The sequence below is a fragment of the Phasianus colchicus genome, chromosome 1 (genome assembly GCF_987193195.1).
Source record: "Phasianus colchicus chromosome 1, bPhaCol1.hap1.1, whole genome shotgun sequence".
Taxonomy (NCBI): domain Eukaryota; kingdom Metazoa; phylum Chordata; class Aves; order Galliformes; family Phasianidae; genus Phasianus; species Phasianus colchicus.
Window position 1 is genome coordinate 62,432,849 of NC_143436.1, and position 19,541 is coordinate 62,452,389.

The 19,541-nt window shown below is 51.6% G+C and overlaps 1 protein-coding gene across 1 annotated transcript in view; it reads left to right on the plus strand.

The window, feature by feature from the left end:
• Positions 1 to 6,653: 6,653 nt before the first annotated feature.
• Positions 6,654 to 19,541, plus strand: part of CECR2 (CECR2 histone acetyl-lysine reader) — a 98,032-nt gene continuing 85,144 nt past the window's right edge. The window contains exon 1 of the mRNA XM_031589888.2: positions 6,654 to 6,833. Within this exon, the coding sequence (XP_031445748.2) occupies positions 6,654 to 6,833 (180 nt within the window). The remainder of the gene's footprint in view (positions 6,834 to 19,541) is intronic.

The window sequence follows — 19,541 nt, forward strand, 5'->3', positions numbered from 1 at the left end:
AACCCCCTGATGCCAGAGCTACAAACTTGCTTTTTGGGCAAGAGCAATACTTTAAGATGAAAAATTCATTACCCAATCTGTGAAAAGCAAAAGAAGCTCAGCTTTTCCTAACCTCAACATTTCTCAGACTGCAGGCCAAAGCCATGGGAGGACGCAGGCCCCCACCCCCACCCTTCAAAGGGAGAGCTGGTGACAGGAACAGTTCTTAGATGTGACTGATCTCCTCTGAAGGAGTCGTGTCACCACACAGCCCAGCTCAGGCAGCACTGAGCATCCACACCTCTAATTGCCAAACCCAGCTGTGCGGCCTTGCTGCTCCTAGTGTGTGCTGGACTGGTGTGCTCCCCAAAGTCACAAGGTAGAAAAAGAGTGGGTGAATGCAAAGGGCTGCCTTAGTGAGCTCATTTGGCAGGAGAATGTTTGTACACTGCCAATTGCCAGCCCAGCTCTGCGTGCTACATGATAGCTTCTGCCCAAGGATGGCAACACGAGGGACACTTTTCTGTGCTCACTTTCCCATGAGAAAGAGGCTCTGTGGAGGGTGAGGGTGGAGGATGAGAGCCTGTTGGCTCCGAAGAGCTCTTTCCACTCTGATGAGAGTATTCCCTAAGCCCTGCCGATGAAAGGCACAGATGTGCCTGCAGAGGAACGGCTCTCTGTGCACAGTTTGGTCCCTAGAGCCCTCTTCAGCCAGTTTGATGTCTAAGTGGAAGGGAAGAAAACAAGCTGACAGTGGGGTTACCACCCGGGTGATTTGCTGAATTGATTAGCTGCTTCTTCCTAGGGCTCGCACCCAGCCATGCTGTAATGACCTCGGTGAGGAGAGCGCTGAAGGAAGACCTGCTGTAATGATGTGCTGCTTCCCTGGGCAAGAGACAAAGGAGAAGCCCAGGGAAAACAATGCAAAGGGAACTAAATACCAGCAAGAGAGACAAGGGAAATGCAGATCATGGAAGTGAGAAGCAAAACAAGCACCATTCAGTAGTAGCTGGGTTGTAATCCAGTGTGTAAGGGGTGGGTAGGTGAAGCCCCTCCTGGTCTGCTTGCACCCAAATGCTCTGTGTGCAGTCTATGTTCTGAGTGTTGCTGGGCAGAAGCTGCAGAATAGGCAGCCAGCAGCAGGGGCAGTTCTTCAGTGCACTGTGGAGTGATGGGTGCTGTATAAATGGGAGTTGGAGAGCAGGAAGACTTGGGCTGGGTTCCAAAGGATTGCACTCATTTGGATCAAATACCAAAAATCTAATGCTGAAGGGAAACAAATGGCCCAGCCTTCCTCATCTTTCATTCCTGCCTTCTCCCAAAACCCCAGAACAATGCGGATTAGGAGAGGGAGGGAGAGAAGGGTGCTGCAGAGCCCATCTCACTTCTCTTTCCCATCTGTGCTGTGCTACTTCTGCCAGAGGTTTTATTCAAAGAGGGAAAAATGGGAGGGGGGAAGGATTAAAAAAAGAAAAAAAAAAAAAGGAAACAAAATACACAGTATATTCCCTCTGCAAGTGCCCCACACCTAGAAGTACAGTCTGCTGCTCTCAGAGCCTCTAATTAGCTAAGCAAGGCAAGCGCTCATTAGCCCCACCTGGGTCACTCTGCAACGGGGAAAGCAGAGCATTAACCCCCACATGGCTCCAGAATAAATAGTTGGGAGGTACAGCCATGCTGGAGTTGTGTGACTGGGTGGAATTTGTATGGTTAGCTCCATCTCTTGGCTGTAGGTTTAGTGGGAGCTTTGGGCAGGGGAGAGATGCACTACAACAGCACAAAGCACAGTGCTGTGATTTCAGCATCCCAGTGTATTTCTACATGGGAGCAGAAGGAGGCTCTGCACAGTGGGAACAGCTATGGTCTCAGCCTTTGGCTTGGTGCCTGCTGGTTGGATTTTGTAGCTGTAACTTCAGAGAGCAGAACAGAGGCAGTCTAATAGAAATATCTGAGGTATGTTTTTGGTAATGTTAGGTTCATGTACAATCACGTAAGCATTTCTCTCCCTCTGTGTTACTACCTTTTTTTTTAGGCCAGGTGCTTCCAGCTGAGCCTGCATGTGTAAGATGAGCCAATCACTGCCTCCTCCAGCCTGTAGCTTTTGAGTGAAGGTATTTGTACATGAGTGACTCAAGATAGGCAGGCAAAGAAGGTGGGAGGGTAGAAACAGACATGTGGTTCTTCATCCTGTAAAGGTCATTATTGATTTTAGGAAATTGGTGCTAAACTACAGAAGGCATCTATCTGGAGACTAGTGGGAGAGGAATGGGAGCAACTGCTGTGGCTGCAGCCTGGGGGTGGTGTGAAGAGCACTAAATGGCAGCGAGCACTAAGAACACTGTGCCCACTTCTGGTTTTAAAAAAGCAGCAGTGCAGGGCATGGCAGCTGCAGTAGGAAGGGATGGAGAGGGCTTAAAATTCCTTCTGAAGCTACCCACCTCTCTTGTCTGCTCCAGCCATGCTGGCTCTCAAAGCATGCAGTGAGCTCTGCCTACTGACAAGGCATGATTGCGAGACTCTGGATCCATGGCATGCACACAGTGAGAACACCTCACACTTTGTCACAGCATGTGGCTTCTGTACCTACCTGTGGCAGTTAAGAGCATTCAAACAGAGTTGTGAACAAAGCTGCATGTGTCTATAACCAATGTCAATATCTTCATTTCATAAATGTCTTTCTTGGGGCAGTGAGATCACTTGTACAACAGTTTGGACATGGGTGGTGCTGTGCGGAGTCAGGAGTTGGACCTGATGGTCCTTACAGGTCCCTTCCAACTCAGGATAAGTTACGATTCTGTGATACAAGCTGACAGCATGAAAAAAGGGTCAGTACTTACTCTAGCTCTTTTCTTCCCATATTTTTTTCCTCTGCTTGATCAAAGGAATTAATTTGGCTGGTTCTGTTGTATTTCAAGCCATCCTTGCTTTTCTTTCTGCTTATTAGTCCTCCCCAGTATGGCCTTCAAATTCAGGGCTGAGAAGGCTGCAGGGGAATTCTGAGTGTCAGTTTGGTTTACATTTAATATCTCCGTTGTAATGGTATCCGAATGCTTTGCTAAATGAATTTTTGCTTGGTTTTGCTTTTAACCTGACTCCTGTAATGCTACTTCAGAGCAACCATGCCTGTCTTTCACGGGGAAGGAAAAAATGGTTGAAAAGAGTGCCTGTTGTGGAAAGGTGAGGGTGTAGAGTTCTGGTGGGTATTTAGAAGCTCTATTTACATCAGAAAGAGAGGGGAGGGAAAGCAAAGCCGAGAAGTGGAACTCTGCCTCTCTAACCAAAGAGGCTCCCCAGGAAATGGTGGCCTCCTGGGGGCCCCTTTCTGAGGCCTTGGTAGCACAGCACAGAAGGCCAGGAGCCATTTTAGGCCTCAGCCTGCAGCCCTGGGGCTGCGGGGCTGAGAGCAGGGCACAGGACTGCTGTGTGCCTGGCAGTGCAGCACCTTCAGCAATTGCTCTTCAGGTACTGGCTGCCATCCTCCCTCACTGGCTGGGCTGTGAGCCTGGGTGCTGCAGGGTAGCATGCTTCACGACACCCACAGGGACAGCCCTGTGTTGGCACTGGGCTGGTTGCCTACCCATCTCCCATTTGAGCTCCTCAATCCCTTTGGGTTCTCTGTGACTCAGTGCCTGTATTCACTCATGTTTCCAGAGCAGGATTTATTATGCTTTACCGCTTATTCTTGCAGTGGACCAGCAGCATCTTCAAAGGCCTGTTCTTTGAGGAGGAAGAAGGTCCTGCCCCATTATTCAGCCACTGATACATCTACGTTAGAAGATTAATATTTTGACTGTTCTGTATCTTGCCGCCCCCCAAGCCTTTTCCCCCTCTCTGATCACAGTGCATAACATTTCTGACTTCCACACTGCAGCTCCCTGTGGGGCTTTGCCTGAATGCACAAACCAAAGCTGTGCTGAAGCAGCATACAGGGAGTCCCTGGCATGGGGAGCCCTGAGGCTGAGCCCCACGTGCTTGGTCAGAGGTGGCGAAAGGAAACCATCCAGAATTGTCAATCCTTCAGCTGCAGAATATTGGTTTCCATGGCTATTGGAGTTAAAACCTTGCACCACTGTGGGTATTGCTAGTGCTCAGTGCACCTTGTCCGCCGCAGCATGTGTGAGGGAAACAGCCACACTGCCTTGCAGCCTCAGGCACCTCCTCGTGAGGCACAGATGCTCCAGTTCCAGCTGTGTTTGTGCTGGATGAGTTTAATTGCATGTGCTGAATTGAGCAGACCAGTAAAAGCTCAGCTCAAACTGGTTTGAGAGCACTTATGCTAAGAAGCTGGAAATAAATCAATTTTGTTATATGCTAAGGAAACTTGTCTCCAAGTGGGAAAGACTTCATAGCGATGCCATTACTGGGAACATCAGCTTTTAGTTCTTACAGAAGAACAGGATTCAGTCACTCCATCTTACCTAGAATAACAATGTTTAGCATGTAAGTAGCATTTTACAATTTCAAAGCAATAAACACCAAGATACCATGGTAATGAGAGCTGACAAGGCACTAGCATTAACTAATTAAGCCTCACAACTTCCCTGGGGTATCTAAATACAACAACTCTCATTTTATAGATGGGGAAAATCTATGTGAATTGATTTACTCCAAGGCACAGAGCAATTCAGTGAAAGAGCCAGAACCACAGCTTGGCACTACCAGTGCTAGGATGGCTGCTCTGTGTTCCATAAGGCTCTGTCTTATTTCTAGATAGGGTGACATCTTATCCTGTTCTTAGTCTCGGCACTGGAGAATGCTTCAACCAGCTCAGGCCCTGTATTTCCAGTATCCAACAGCAGTTGCTTTGTGCTGCTCTTTGGGGAAGGTTCATCAGGATCTGTGCTTGCAAGCTTTGAATCCATTGCCGCAGATGAGGTTGTCTCTGGGGGACAAACCAAGTTGCAACCTGTGGTTTTCAGCTCTAGTAGATGAAGAGCAGAAAATCTGTTGAGACCTAAGGCTCAGATCTTTGGGTTTGATATGCAGCTTGCAAAGCACGCAGGAGAGGAGCCTACAAAGAGGATGGTTTGCCATGTCAGGGCTGGCCAAATTCCCAGCAGGCAGATGCTTTTCAACCACTTTAGAGACGATGTAAGCTGAAAGTGGCAGGATGCTGCTAATTTTCTGCCTAAGTCTACAGTGATGTGTGTGACAGCTGCAGTGTTCTGTGCACCATCCTCCTGCAGCTGCCTCGTACCACTTCCGCACTGCTACCCAAGGAATCTCATGCCCTCATTTTTGCAGTATGTGGCCCTGTGGGGAAATGCTGTGGGTCTTCCTGTGCCCAAGCTGCAAGGCACCCAGTCACAGAGTTTCAGCTGAAGGCCATGATAGCGGAATGTCAGGAAGCTGCATTTTTACAAGAGATCCTTCTTAATGCTACCGTTGTATCAACTGGACTGGAACCGGCCCCTGCTTTCTTAGCAGGGCACTTTGCATTTGGTGTTTTTGGCACTGTGCTCCCAGGTCTTTGCCTTCTGCTGAACTGGAGTAAGTGGGCAGAGATACATCCAGGCCATGAGCCCAGGGGGTGTGTGCTGGGAGCAAGGCTGGAATTGTAGCAGTGCACCTTTGAAGCCGTCTTTGGGGATCTGAGGTAGCATCCCTGCAGGGAAATAATGGTATCAGGGAGAACGCAGCCTAACGGCAATGTCAGGGACGATAGAGGGAGCCAAATTAATTCATAAAAAAAGTGCAGGGAAAACGAGGGCTGTAGAGCTTTGGACCAAACGAGTGGTGAGGAAACTTCGGTAAGGTTGGTGACATCCTTAACGGGACGGAGTGGGGTTACAGCAAGGCTGCTGGACCCATGGGCAGCAGAGATGCAGCATTCAGACAAGTACGGCTGGGCGCTGCGGGAATGTGGGCAGGAACGGCGGGGAGAGAGAGAGATTGCAGCGTGAGCACCCCGCACGTAGAAGCGGGGCAAAAGGCCGCGCTCCGGCATGGAAGCGAGCACTCGCCGACCATCGCTTCAGTGCCGCCCGAAGGGCGCTGCGCCCCATCCCGCGGCTCTCCTCCCGCGACTGAGCCGCTCCGCTCCGCCCACCGGCGCCAGGCCCCGCCCGACCCCGCCCCGGGAGGCGTGACCCGGCGGGCGTGGGGGCCCTGTTGTTGTGATGAGGACCGGCTCCACCCCCTCCTCGTGCGCGGCCCCCCCGCCCCGCCGGCGGGAAGCCCCGCCCTCCCCGCCCTCTCGCCTTTTGTCCACTCCCCGCGCCCCGCCCCTCCGGGCACGTCGCGCCACGCCCCCCTCCCGCTCCGCCCTTCCCATTGGCTCGGCCTCCCCTCGCGCCGCCCCTCCCCGCGCCGGGCCCCGCCCCTCCCTCGCGGCCCCCCCCGGGCCCATCTGTTCCCGGCGGCGCGGCTGTTGCCCTGCAGGGCGCGGGCCGCGGCGCGGGGAGGCGGAGGAGGATGGGCCCGCGCAGCGGCGGCCGCCCGCGGCAGGGGCAGCAGCAGCGCCCCCGCCGGCCCTAGCGCCCCGCCGCTCCGAGCCGCCCCGCGCGCGGGCGGCAGCGAGGGGGCAGCGCGGGGCCGCCGGGGGGCGGCCGGGGGGCGGCGTGGCGCCGGGGGGCGGGCGGAGCGCGGCGCAGCGCCGAGCGGCGGCGGCACGCAGCCGCCCGCGGGGTGAGGCAGCGCTGAGCGGGCGGGCGGGCAGCCGGCGGCCGCGGGAGATGTGCCCGGAGGAGGACGGCGGCTGCGGCGGCGGCGGCGGCGCGGCCGGTACCGGCGGCACGGAGGCGGCGGCGGCGGCGGCGCTGGACGAGCTCCGCTCCTGGTGGGAAGTCCCGGCCATCGCGCACTTCTGCTCGCTCTTCCGCACCGCCTTCCGCCTGCCCGACTTCGAGATCGAGGTGAGACCCCGCGGCCCCGGCGGCGGCGGCGCCGGGCGGAGCGCTCCTAACTCGCCCCGCAAACTTTCGTCGGCCCCGCTCCCCCCGACGGGGCCGCATTGTTCGGGGTCCGCCGCGGCACACAAAGGTGGTGGCGGCGGCGGCGCGGGGCCGCCGTGGGGTCCCCGTGACCAAAATGGAGGCGGCGAGGGGCGGGCCTCGACCCCCGGGGTGCCCGGACCGGGCCCTTTGTTGGGGCGCGGGGATCCCACCTGGGCGGACCCCGCCCGCGCCCATGGCGGCATTGTGCCCGCACCTCTGCCCGGGGCACGCTGTCCTCCGCAACTTTCTCGTGGGTTTTTGTTGTTGTTGTTTAATAAGCGTTATTCCAATTCTTATTTCCGCGCGGCTAGCCGGGGCTCTGTGCGCGTTTCCTGCTCCGGCTAGAAATGTTGCGGACGGAGCGCGTCCCGGTGGGAGATGCCCCAGCGGGACCCTTTTGTGCCGCCGGGAGCGGCTCCGTGCCGGCATCGCGCCGTCACGCGGGGCTGCGGGGCAGCGGCTGCGCCCGAACGCGAATTCCGGAGATGCTCCGAAGTTCCACGGGATGCGCGAAGCCCCGAAGAGCCGAAACTCCTCGGGCGGGGCGCGGATCTCTGAAGAGGGGGAATCCCTTCCGCAGTGCTAGAGCTGGAAAAGGGAGAAGGGCTCTCAATGATGCAACTTCTAGCCAACGGGAACTCCCCTCCCCCTCCTATTGATGCAAACCCATCGCGGGGAGGCGCGGGGCACCGAACGTGCGGTGATCGCGGGGCCGAGGCGGTGCGGGACCCCTCGGGCTCCCGGCGCACGTTTTGGGGGGTCCCACCGGTCTGCTCCCGTCGCTGAGACGCATCGCCTCATCCCGAGGAGCGCCGGGTGCTGCCTCCCTGCTGTAAGCGTCACCGGGAACGTGTGCCCTAAGGGATGGGGTTGGAGACCACCGCTCCCATCGGCTTGTGTGAGTGCAGCTGTCAGGGGCTGTCTGCAACATACGGGCAGCTCCTTCCTGTTCCCCGCAGCCCTGCATGGCTGACTATCCCCCCGTTGTGTTCCCTCCCATCCAGCCCCATCCGTGGCACTGAGGATCTCAGGAGCGGCACGCGGGGCCTCTTTGCCGTATGAAATGAATGGCTTTCAAAGGGGCTGCTCATGCGGTTCTGCTGTGCTCTCCACGAGCAGTGCTGCACGCGGCTTTTGGGTTTGCTTCCCCTTTGGGTTCGAGCCTGCTGCCAATTCTGGTGTCTGAGGTGGGCTCTGTGATTTGGAGGTGTCCCAACCAAACGGAGGTGGTATTCTTCCCAGCCATTGGGCAGTGCTGGGAAGATGTGGAGCGGTGTTGTGCACCAGCAGCACGCTCTCTGTTCAGCTTTGGTGTGCCTTTGGATACACAAGGGTGGTTTGTAGTGTCCCTTCCCCAAAAGCCACTGCCCTTGGCAGGGGGGGGACTTGAGCTGCAGGGTGGCAATGCCCAAACTGAGAGATACACAGTGAGGCTTGTGTGGCCGTGTTCCTGCATCCCTCAGACAGATGCCACCAGCTCCCCGTGTTGGGATCTCCTTGTCCCAGGAGAGCAGATCTCTCCTCCCCTCACACCTGGCTCTGGTGGCTCTACCTTGTCTAAGACCTCAGGTGGCATTTGGTCCTGAACTCTTACAGCATGATTGCAGAGGCAATAGTTTTAGCACCCCCCAATGTTTTTGTAACAAGTACCTCCCCAACTCCTTCCCATTGCTCTGGTTTTACCTTAAGATTCTGCTGCATCAATCGCTGCAGAGCCTCATTTTCCAATATGCTTCAGTAAGTAAGAAGGTGTCATTATCTTTTCTTTTGAGCTGATGGCTCTGCTGGTTGGTCTGCCTGGGTTGCATTGCGAGGCAGAGGCCATCTGGAGCATCCTCCCGTACCTAGCAGGTTCTCCAGTGAGAAGTTTGGGGACTTGGTTAAAGCGAGGCAGCACGGAGCTCTTTCATACTCTTCTCTCTCTAAACACAGCCCTTTTGCCCAGTGCTTGCTGCCCCAAAGAAAGTGAAGCCTCCAGATGCGGGCTGCCCTTTGCAGCCGTAGACTTGGCTGGCAGATGTTTTTCCTTTTTCCTTGGACCAGGGCAGCCCGAGCTCCCTTGAAGACGCATCCATCAGGCGGGGCGCCGGGCATTGTTCAGGGCAGGGGCAGCCCCCATGCTGGCTCACTCCGGCAGATGCAGGCGCCTGGCGAGCCCGAGGCCCCGGCGCTTTTCAAACCGGGCTGGGGAGGGGGCAGCCGGCACCGGGTCAAAAGTTCAGTGGGGCAACCTCGGCGTGCCGGGACGCAGCCGGGTCCACCCGTGGGCCTGCCCGCATGGCCGGGAGCGCGGCTGTCACCGCGTTGTGTTAGTAAATTCCTTCCCCCCTCCTTTACATGGCCGCCTTGTCAGCCATCTGCCGTGCCGAACTTCCACGCCGCTTCCAAAGTGGGCTCTTGGCTACGCTGCGGTGGTCACGGCTGCTTTCTGGGTGGCTTTAGAAGCCAGCGTGTGCTGGGTTTGTCCTTGCTTACTGTAGCAACGCTCCGGGAGGAGGAGGCCTGTCCAAAGAAGCCACTTTTAAAATATTATTTTTTTGTATTTTTGATGGTATACCTTGCCCTGGTGGGCAGAAGGGATGCATTCTGCAGTCAGGTCAGTGCGTGTGATGATAGGAAGCGATTTGTTTTCCTCTTCTGGACCATGGGATACCTCCTGTGACAAAGTGTCTCCTGGCCACGTGCCCTCCCCATTGCGACAGAAATATCCTCCTGGCAGCTCCTGGGGATGTTGGGGTAGAAAAATATTGGGAGAATATTGAACGGCGTTTCAGCACGATTTACAGAAGAGCTGGAGGGGAGCCAGCGTGGCATGGCCACCCAGCTCCTTGGCGTGCACTCCGGGGAGCTTTGGCCCGGGTAGGTCGAGGGGAGGTGACTTCTGAGAGTGTGCTTGGAAATAGTCAAAACACTGTTGTTAACTGCGTTTATTTGGAAAGGGGGAAAAGCCGCATTACATAGGGAAAACATACATCTTTTCCTGTGGTTTTTAAAAGCGCCTTTGGGCAAATTGCCTCTGCTGCTGTCTTTGGTATGGCTCTGAGATGCTTTTCCTCTCCTTTCCTCGTGCTTTGGGCTCCAGGTCTTTCTGTCAGGAATACGATGTGGTTGCCACACATCAGTGGCTGCTGTTCCCATGGGCCCTGGGGGGAGGAGGAAGAGTGTGGAGAAGAGGGGATTTGTGCGGTGGCTGTGGAGGAAAGAGTGCAGAATGAAGATCTGTTCTGCCTCCACAAACCAAGTAGAGCTTGAAAAGCCAACGTTGTTTAACCTGCTAAACTGTAGGCATGTTGGGGTTTTAGCACTTTGGTAAATGTGCCCTTCTTTTCTAGGATGGCCAAATAAACCTTAACTTCCGCTGTCCCATCGTGTTGGCCCTACTCAAAACTTCTCAGTGGAGCCCCATGCTCTCTGATCTCTGTGAACATCCCTTGTGATTCATGGCACCAAACTTCATGGCCTTAAGGGGGATTAACCCTTGTGCACAGCTACCAAAACTTCGTGCTAAGTCCTCACCCCTCCATCACAGTCCTGGTCCAGCACTGCACTGTTCTTGGTAGTACAGCAGCAGCTACAGCACCTGTGGGTTGTGTCCTATGGTAGCCAGATAGCTTCTGATGGGAGAACTTAGGATCTGAGATAAATGCAACAAGTAGGTGTAACGAGCTGACTGAAATGTAAGTGAAACCATCTAGATCAGCTCTACTCATGCAAGGTAAGTCGGAGCTGATTTAATGGCCTTTTCAGTAGAGTAGTTCAGGCATGGGGATGTGCCTCTTGCCATCTGCCCATAGGTGGTATGGTACACATCTTGGAAATTTGAATATCAAGTGAAAAAAAATGAATGAAATGCTGGGTGAGCTCTGTTTTGTTGTTCCTCCTACCTGTCCCACCTGGGCTTCACTGATTCTGCAAGCATCTCATTGCTCTCCCCTCATCCCTTCCAGCAGCAGCCCTTACTTTGCCGGTCTTGGCTTTTGCTGCCTTCCTTATTCTGTTAATAATAGAATCATTAGCACTCTGAATGTCAGTATTGGGCTCTAGAGTTCATTGAGATTAATGGACAGGGAGGCAGAGAGATACTTCTCAGAGCCGTTGTTTCAAGTGGTCTGTAAATTGGAAAGCATTATATCGGTTTACGTTTCAAATGCAAGGCACATTTTTCACAACCGCAGATCTTGAACTCTTTAACAAGTGTTTACATTTTGTCTGATGAAACTGTACTATAATTGGATAAAAAATAAAATAAACGGAATGGGTAGTTCAGGGGGCTGGTACATGCATTAAAACGTTATCTTAAGCCCCTGAAAAGAAACAAGAAGTGACTGCGCGCAGAAAAAAAGGCTGTCTAAACAATGGGCAAGGAAGGTTATTTTGACAGCAACATTTTGAATGGCTCTGACTTAGGTGACAGGGAAGTCAGAGAATGACTGCAGCAGTCGAAGGCTGAAGAGAAAGAGGAAGCAAATAAAAACTTCAGATATTTGGATACCATACGTGGGGTTTGGTATCGCAGATTTTCTGCGGTAGTTGGAGACAACTGCCTCTCCCAGCAGCACAGCTGAGTGGAAATCCTATCTGTGAGCTGCAGTGTTTGTGCGCTCGCAAGTTAAACGCTTTAAGCTGAATTTGTTTAAAAACCAATTGAAGATAATCTGGTGTAAATCTTTCCCAACTAGGAAAAAAAAAAATATGTTCTGTTTAGCAGCTTAAATATGACTTAGCGGTTTGCTTTGTTTACAGAGCCTTGACTGCTGCAAACCTGTACCAGTTTAATGAAGCTGGTGCGAACTCCTGCACGGTGCATCTAAATTAGTCATCGAGTTTGTTCTGCTTGGAATTTGCTACAGCTAAACCAGCTAAAAGTAACACCTTAAAAGTGTTGCAGCTTTCTGTGCAGACCTTAACTGTGGTCTTTCTCTCCCTGCGAATAATACCGGGAAGCTGTGCCATTCTGCCCCTGGCATCTGTTAAGTGCCTGCATGAAGGGGGAAGAATTAACTTTTGTAATGGCAATGGATGCTTTCATAGACTTCTTTCAGGCAAAATCTCCCCAAGAAAAGGGCTGGGGAGAAATGGCAACAGCAAGGGAGGTAAAAGTTCCCAAATTAAAAGTTTGTAGTTTAAATCTTATTGTAGGTATTTATGAAAATTATTTTTTCCTCTCGTTACCAGCAGAAACAGCATCTGCTGTGATGGCGAGAACAATGCAGTCCAGTGATTCCTCCTTCCTTACAGTAGAGAATCCTGTTAAACACACAACACTGTGCCTTAGAGTGTATCCTTTCAGCAGGCTTGTTCCTTTTAATGGGTGCCCATTCCTGGGGTCTCCATTGTTTCACCAACAATGGCACTGGGGGCAGCTGATTTGGTTGACAGAAAATGTGTTAATTTAACAGATCTATTCCCTTTAGCAAGTCTCCTTCCTATTGTGTCCCAGTTCTCCCAGTTCCTTGGAAGGAGGGCTGGGGAGCGGGCTCTCTGTGGTGGAGTGCTCCTGCAATTAGGGGGGGGGTTGTGGCCTTTTGTGTACGGAGCAGAAAACAGCTGATGGGTAAAAGTGAATTTAGTGCATTTTGCTTGCTTCCAGAAGACACGTTTTCGCTGCATTTTCCTGCCTTTGTGTGTGTGCGTGCTTTTAAGTTGGCCTTTCCCGGGGATGGGGTAACAGCTTGGCGCTGCAGGCCTAGCGTGGTCCAGGCCTTTGCTTTGGAAGCACTGCTCAGAGGTGGCCAAGCAGCCTCACACGGCAGCTCCTTTATGAACTCTTTATGTTTTATAAATGCCTAGCCGAAATACCGGCTTCCCACTGAAAAAACAGCGCTGCTAGTGTAATCCAGGGCAGCGAACACTGAAAGATGTGAAATACAAGGGGAATGTTTCTTAGACCACCTCTGTTCTGGGACGGGCCACCGGTTTGATGCTGCTTTAAGGGCAATTTGAACACCGCAAGCTCTTAACGCTGGGTGTGCTGAAATTGGTTCAGCTCTTAACAGCACTGATGTAGCTGAGTGCCTTACTGACAGGGTAGGATGGCATGGGTACTGCTGTGACAGGCAGGTCCTGGAGCTCTGTTGCTACAGGTCGCGTTGCCTGCAGGCACGTCTCCTGTCCTTCAAGCTCTTGCCTTGCACCAGCATTATTTCAGGCGCTCTGGGACAAAGCTGGGTGTGGGACCTCATAGCTGTGAGCTTCTGGGTGGCTCCACTGTGGCTGTTGAAGCTGCTGTCTTGGTGTAGTTGGGGTGCTGGGGTTGGGGTTGAAAAAAGAGCTTTGGAAGATCTTCTTCCTCCTCTTTAGTAAAGCCGTTCGTCCTCTCATTCTTTCCTGTTAGGCCTGCTCTAAAGGAGGTGGAACTTCGGGCTACAAAGATGGGGAAGGGTCTGGAGGGCAAGACGTGTGAGGAGCAGCTGAGGGCCCTGGGTTTGCTCAGCGCAGAGCAGAGGAGCTGAGGGGAGGCCTGATGGCGGCTGCAGCTCCTCACAGGGAGCGGAGGGGCAGCGCTGAGCTCTGCTCTGTGTGACAGCGACAGGGCCCGAGGGAACGGCATGGAGCTGTGTCAGGGGAGGGCAGCTGGGGGTGAGGGACAGGTCTGCACCACAGGTGCAGGTGGGCATGGAACGGGCTGCACAGGGCAGTGGGCACGGCCCCAGGCTGATGGAGTTCAAGAAGTGTCTGGACACTGCTCTCAGTCATATGGTCTGATTTTTGGGTGGTCCTGTGTGGAGCCAGGAGTTGAAATCAGTGATCCTTATGGGTCCTTTCCAACTTGAGATATTCTATGATTCCATCATTCTGATTCTTTGCACAGCTGAAGGACTGGAAGGCAGAGCTCGCTTTCTATTTGTGGTAAGCCTTGTGCACTAGGAGTTGTTGCAGCAAAAAAAAAAATATTTATATAGCCACAACAGAAAGCAAAAAGGGTTTGGTGGTTGCTTTTCCTTTTTTCTTGCTTGGATTTTCTGTTTGTTTTAGGAGGCAAAGGTTGAGAGTTCAATTTAAGAACTTGACTCTTAATAAAGCTTGTCATTGTTACTAATATAAAACAAATGATGAGCATGGGAGAGGAGTGCAAGGCTCCCTCTTCTGGTGTGCTCTGAAGGCTAAAACACTAAAAACCAATTTGGGAAGAAAAGGCCAATAAGCAAGATCCCTTCCATGTCACCATGTGATATTTTAGGACCTCGCTTATGCCTAACCTTTGCTGAGCATAACTTACTTCATGTCATAATGCTAGCATAACTAACATAAGGACACTGTGAAAGTGAAGTGTGTTTTCAAATGCAAACCACTTAGCATTTGGAAGTAAAGTGTGTACTGATTTCATACTGGGTTCCAATTTGAACATGGAGGGTGGTAGTCTTGTATGTCCTCACAACTGACTTCTCTAGAGCTCCTCTCTGTCCTCCTGCCAAGCTCGTAGCTCACCTGCCAGCCAGACCCTGAGCACATAAATGTGTTTGGGCTGATAGTAGGGGCCAGCAATGGTGAGTGCCCCATGTGGAAACCATGTGCCCAAGAATTCTGCTGTCCCATCTCTTTTGGTTGAGTCAGACAAGAATGCAAAAGGTATCAATAGGTGATAGATGGAGAAGTGCACCCAAGAAGGAATACTTAGGGATTTTGAGACAAGCTTTCTAAAAATCTTTATATGAAAGTGTAATGTTGAGTACCTTCGACATTAAAAGGATTTCAGGGGAGTAGGGATGTAACTTTACATCGTTTTCCTATTTTTGCCTTCTTCAGTGGATGGCCATTTTCACCATTTTGTTGACATATCTAGTGGAACCTGAGGGTGTGAATTTTCAAGCAGTCCTCCCCTGTTCTTTGCTAATGGTAGTAAAATGACTCACCTGGCTTAAAAAAAAAAAAAAAAAAGTAGTTTTTCTTAGAGCTTTGAACTGGGACCAGTTCCCCAAGGTGCTAGGTGCATAGCTTCACAGAGGGGTGAAACAGTGGCACAGGAATGGAAACAGGCAGTGGGGAGGGGAAGGGCTTTTTATAGCTGACTCTTCTGCTGAAAGCAGTGCTTATCGCCCTGCATTTGGGGCAGCAGGTGGAGCAGAACTGCACAGGTAGCAAGAGGTTGTGTAGCAATTGGGTCACCTGTGGTGGAGCCTAGCAGACTTCTCTGCAAGGTTTTGGGGGTATTTTCTAGTACTAAGTCAAAGCATGATGTATTTTCTGTATTTTCTTTTTTTTTCCTTAGTTAACATTCTGGTTAGAAAAAGTTTAACTTAAAAGTTGGTGGTCATCCTTTAAATTGCTCTTTAAAAATTCAGATCTGACCATGCAGTTGAAAGCTGAAATTAATTGATTTAATCTCGCTGCTACTGACAAGATACTGAAAAGTTTGTCTGATAGCCCTTTCTTAGAACCTCAATTTTTCTTTTAAACAAAACAAACCCCAAATCTTTGGGGTTTTTTTTCCTCCTAAATTTCTCCTTGGCACTGAGACCCAGCACACGTCAGCATCTATCCATTGGGACTTACTAGCTGTGCTGGAGAGGCCTGATTGTAGGACAGGCAGCCGTGTAGAATAAACATGGAATAGCAGTCTCAATTTCTTTTCTTTCAGCCCGATACAAGGTGCCGAGGCACAGAAGACTATTTTGCCCTTAAGATAATTGTGTGTTGGAGAGGATCAAAGGGCTTGAGGGTTTTTTTGGTTGAAAGGGGATTTTCTCCATGGACAGCTGCAGTAGTGCATTAGTCCTGCAATGGATTATCTTTCCATGATCTGTAGGATCTCGACCAGCTATCAGGGGGCCCCACTGAAGGCTGTTGCTTGGGGGAGGCAGAGTGAAAGTCTCCTGTAACAGGGAGCCCCACAGTGCCAGGCGGCTCGGACCGCTCGGCTCCCCCTGCCCCGGCGGACTGGTGCTGGATATTCTTAGCCTGCAGATAGTGTCTGGAGCATGGAGAAAGGGAACGCAGCGCTCGGTTATGATTAACTGCAGCTGATGCCCTACATCCACCCCACTCGGCAATGGAAGTGCTTATTAAGGAATGTGAGAAGGGAGCCGATTCCAGCTGCTGCGGTGTCCTGTAAAGGGCAATGTGTAATTTGGGAGGGTGTTACGAGTCCCTCGGTGGAACAAACTACTCGCTGTAGTAAGTGCCTGACCTGCCAAACGCCTGGACTTTCTCATTTGGGCAAGTTTTGGATTGTGGCTGCTCCGCAAATAGCCGTAGCATTGCGAGGGAGTCCCTCCATGCGTGCAGATGGGTATCTGCATCCCATTCCTCTCGACACGCGGTCGAGTTGTACAGGGCTGGGACAGGGCTCTGTGCTATCAGAGGTGGGGATCAGGTCACGCTGCGCCTGCCCAGCCGGCTTGCAGTGCTGGGGGAGCTGGGCTGGAATGTGCCCCGGCACGGGCTGCCAGTGAGCGCTGGTCCCCAGGTGCAGTTGCTTGTGCTGAAGTCGGGCTCGAATTGCATCTGCGTGCTGGTTAATGAGTGGTGGAGCGGGACCGCCTCGCAGGGCCTGTTGTGTGCCTTGCCTGAGGTTGCAGGATGCAGGAGTACAGGGTAACAATGCTATCTTGGTCAGCAGCAAATTCTGCCCTCGGCATCTTTAGAATCTTCAGCTAACTTCAATGACACACATTTTATAACTTCTCTCTTTCTTTATTTTCTTGCAGCTAGCGAGGCACAAGATGCAAAGAACCCAGCTTTGGATTTCAGGGCTGAGATATATTTTTTTTCAGGATGCGTATTTAGGAAAACTTGTCTTTTTGTAATTGCGAGCAAGACTGGTTTCAGAATTAAAGGATGAGTGTGGACGGCCATATGATGTTGTGTTGTTTTTCCTTGGAGGAGTAACTACAATTTATAATCACTGCCTAGTCTGCAGCCAGTTGGCAGGAAGGCTGTTGTGAAGGGATTGATTATTAGTGGATGCTTCATTGTGCTGTCCAAGCCTGAATTTCTTGATCTAACCAGTTTCCTTTGCTTGGAATGGCTGCAGTCAGCAGAGAGGAGAGAGATGCATCTTCCCATTTGGCAGTCCTATTCCTTGTTCATGGGATATGCTCGGGAAAAAAGGGTCAACGAAAAGTGTCAACACTTCAGCATTCTCATAGAAAGCCAGCTGTCTAGCTGACTGTCTGGAGGCTGCCTGCAATTTTTCTGCTCCTCTTGGGATTCTCTCTGTAAATGCATTCATTTTAAGTGTGGTGGCTTAACAAAACGATGTCTGTTTGGTCTGAGCATCCTGGAGGCTGTGTTTCTTCTGTTCCTGGGTAATGCACCAGGAGAAGTGTCACCAGGAAGGTGATCTTGCTTTCAGAAATGTGTACCTGCCCTGCAGAGCAAAGGCATGCTGGCAGCTGCAGCAGCAGGAGCTGAGTTAGCATTTATACTGGCAGCAGAGGACATGCAGAAGTACAGTTGCAACAGCACAGACTAGAACTCTGGCAGCATCATCTCCAGGGTTCTTTCAGGAGATACTTGGAGGGACTTGGTCATGCAGAACCACACCCTATTGAGCTAGGGATTAACCTGGGCTGCCTAATTAAAAGTTAGCAAGTGCGCAGCTGCGTGTAAAGCAGTGGTGCTGCTGTGGCAAAGTAGCAGGGCTTTGAGCAGGAGCAAGTGTGCAGGGCTGCTTCAGAACTATCCTGTGCCATGCAGCTCACTGTAGCCGAGCTTCTGGCCTGGGGCAGAGGCTGAGCTGCTGTGGCTGAGAGAGGACAGCTGAGCTAATGCTTAAAGAACAAGGACTCCACGCCAGGGCTTGGAAGGACAATCCTAACCCTCTGCTTCCCCTCCTGTCCTCCCCCACTGCCAAACCCCCTCTTGGGCTGTGTGGAAGTGTCCCAGTTCTTGCAGCTGTGTTAATTGTAATGGGTCATTTAGTCCTGAAATCCCTGTTTAAAAGGGGCAAGTCCTTGCCTCGTGTGACAGCTGCTGCCTTGCACTTTTCCCCAGGCTGGAAATAACTGCATATGACACAGAAGCAGAGAGCAGCATGGGGGAGGGAGGAGGCTTTCTGGCTTCCTCTTAGTTCTCTAATGGCTTCGCTGTGTGATTCTTTTCCCATGTGGACCATAGCAGAGTCATGCCCCACATATTTAGCAGCTCTCTCAGTTGGCAGTGCCTAGGTGATAGGCAAAGGGCCTTGCGCTCTCGGGGTTCCTGACTGAGTGGGATATTCTTGGCCATCTGGGAGCACAAGCAAGGGGCGCATGGTGGTGATGCTGGACACTTGCCTGGAGCATTGGGAGCCTCTCTGGAGCCAATGTGCTTGCCCGCCTGGAAGGGAGAGCTGTGCTATGTTCTGTGAAATGGTGAGAGGGAAGGCTGAAAGGTTTTCCTACTGCCATCCCCTCCCCAAAATCCCAGAGCCTGGAGCCCATGAAAACATGGCCAGCTTTTCCTTCTAACTGAAGGGCTGTCTCCTGATTGGAATGACAGCTTTGAACTGGAAGACATTATTTCATTAGCGTGCTAATCAGATACAGAGATTACCTGATTGGCTACTTAATAATTAAATGAAGTTGCCTGTAATTCTTTGAGCACACACAGAACTAATTAAATTAACCCTTCACTGCCCTGTGTGCCTGGGGTGCACTTGTGTGAAATGGAGAGGGCAGCTTCTTCAATGTGGGGACTGCAAGCAAGAGGGGGCAATGGTTGTAATGCAGCTAGGCCTGGGCTGCCAGGGTGGCCCTTTCTGGTCAGGAGCCTTGCAAGGAGGAGTATAGGCAGTTTCACCCTCCAGTTGAGCTGGGGCTTTGTCTGCCTGGCAGGTGATCAATATGGATGGATGGCAGTGCTCTACCAAAAAATCTTATCTCCGAATAGCCTGAAGAACACACTTGAGCTAATGGAAGTTGATGCCCTGTTGTGTGCTGTAAGCCAGCACTGCTTTGTCTCATACAATGAAGAGCCAAGTGTTAGAGAAGAACGATGCACTTCACAGTTCTTTAGGAGAAACAGTCAGGTGGAGATCAGCAGATGTTCTCCTGTTTCTCCACAGCAGACTCCCTTGCTGCCAGATTACCTCCCTGCATTTTACAGGATTCCACTGACCAAACTTCATGGCCACCCATTTCCATCTGCCTCTTCAATGGCTGCTTGTGTGATTGCATTTTGCACATGCTTACAGGAATACAAGTGTATCTCTAGCAGTTTGAGGAGGGCCTGGTCATATTAATACCATGGTTTATGGCATGGATTATAAAATGAGTGTGAGAAGAGTAAAGAGAACATTTTCCAGTATTTTCCAGCCCTGGTGCTGTGCCTGATCTTTCAGCTTCTGTGATGCCAGAGGTGTGGCACAATTTGAAATTTACAGTGAAAGGCTAAATTTATAACTCTTACCTATACTTGTGAGAATGTTGTTATACCATCGAAGACACTGTGATTATTTCATTGTTAGGTTGAACAGTGGGCATCTACTTTTTCTTTCAGCTTTTAGCCCTGAGTGCTAGGTTGATGTAGTCACCTTATAGTAATGCAACGCTGTTCTCTTGCTGCTGTCGCCTTCTAGACTTTGCCCATACATGTTAAAATGAAACTGTCAAATTAAGCACATTTCACTGTCATCCAAGACTAAACTTGGCAGAAAAAAAGCCCTTGGACCTTCTGGCCCAAGTTAACCATGGCTGGCTTCAGCTA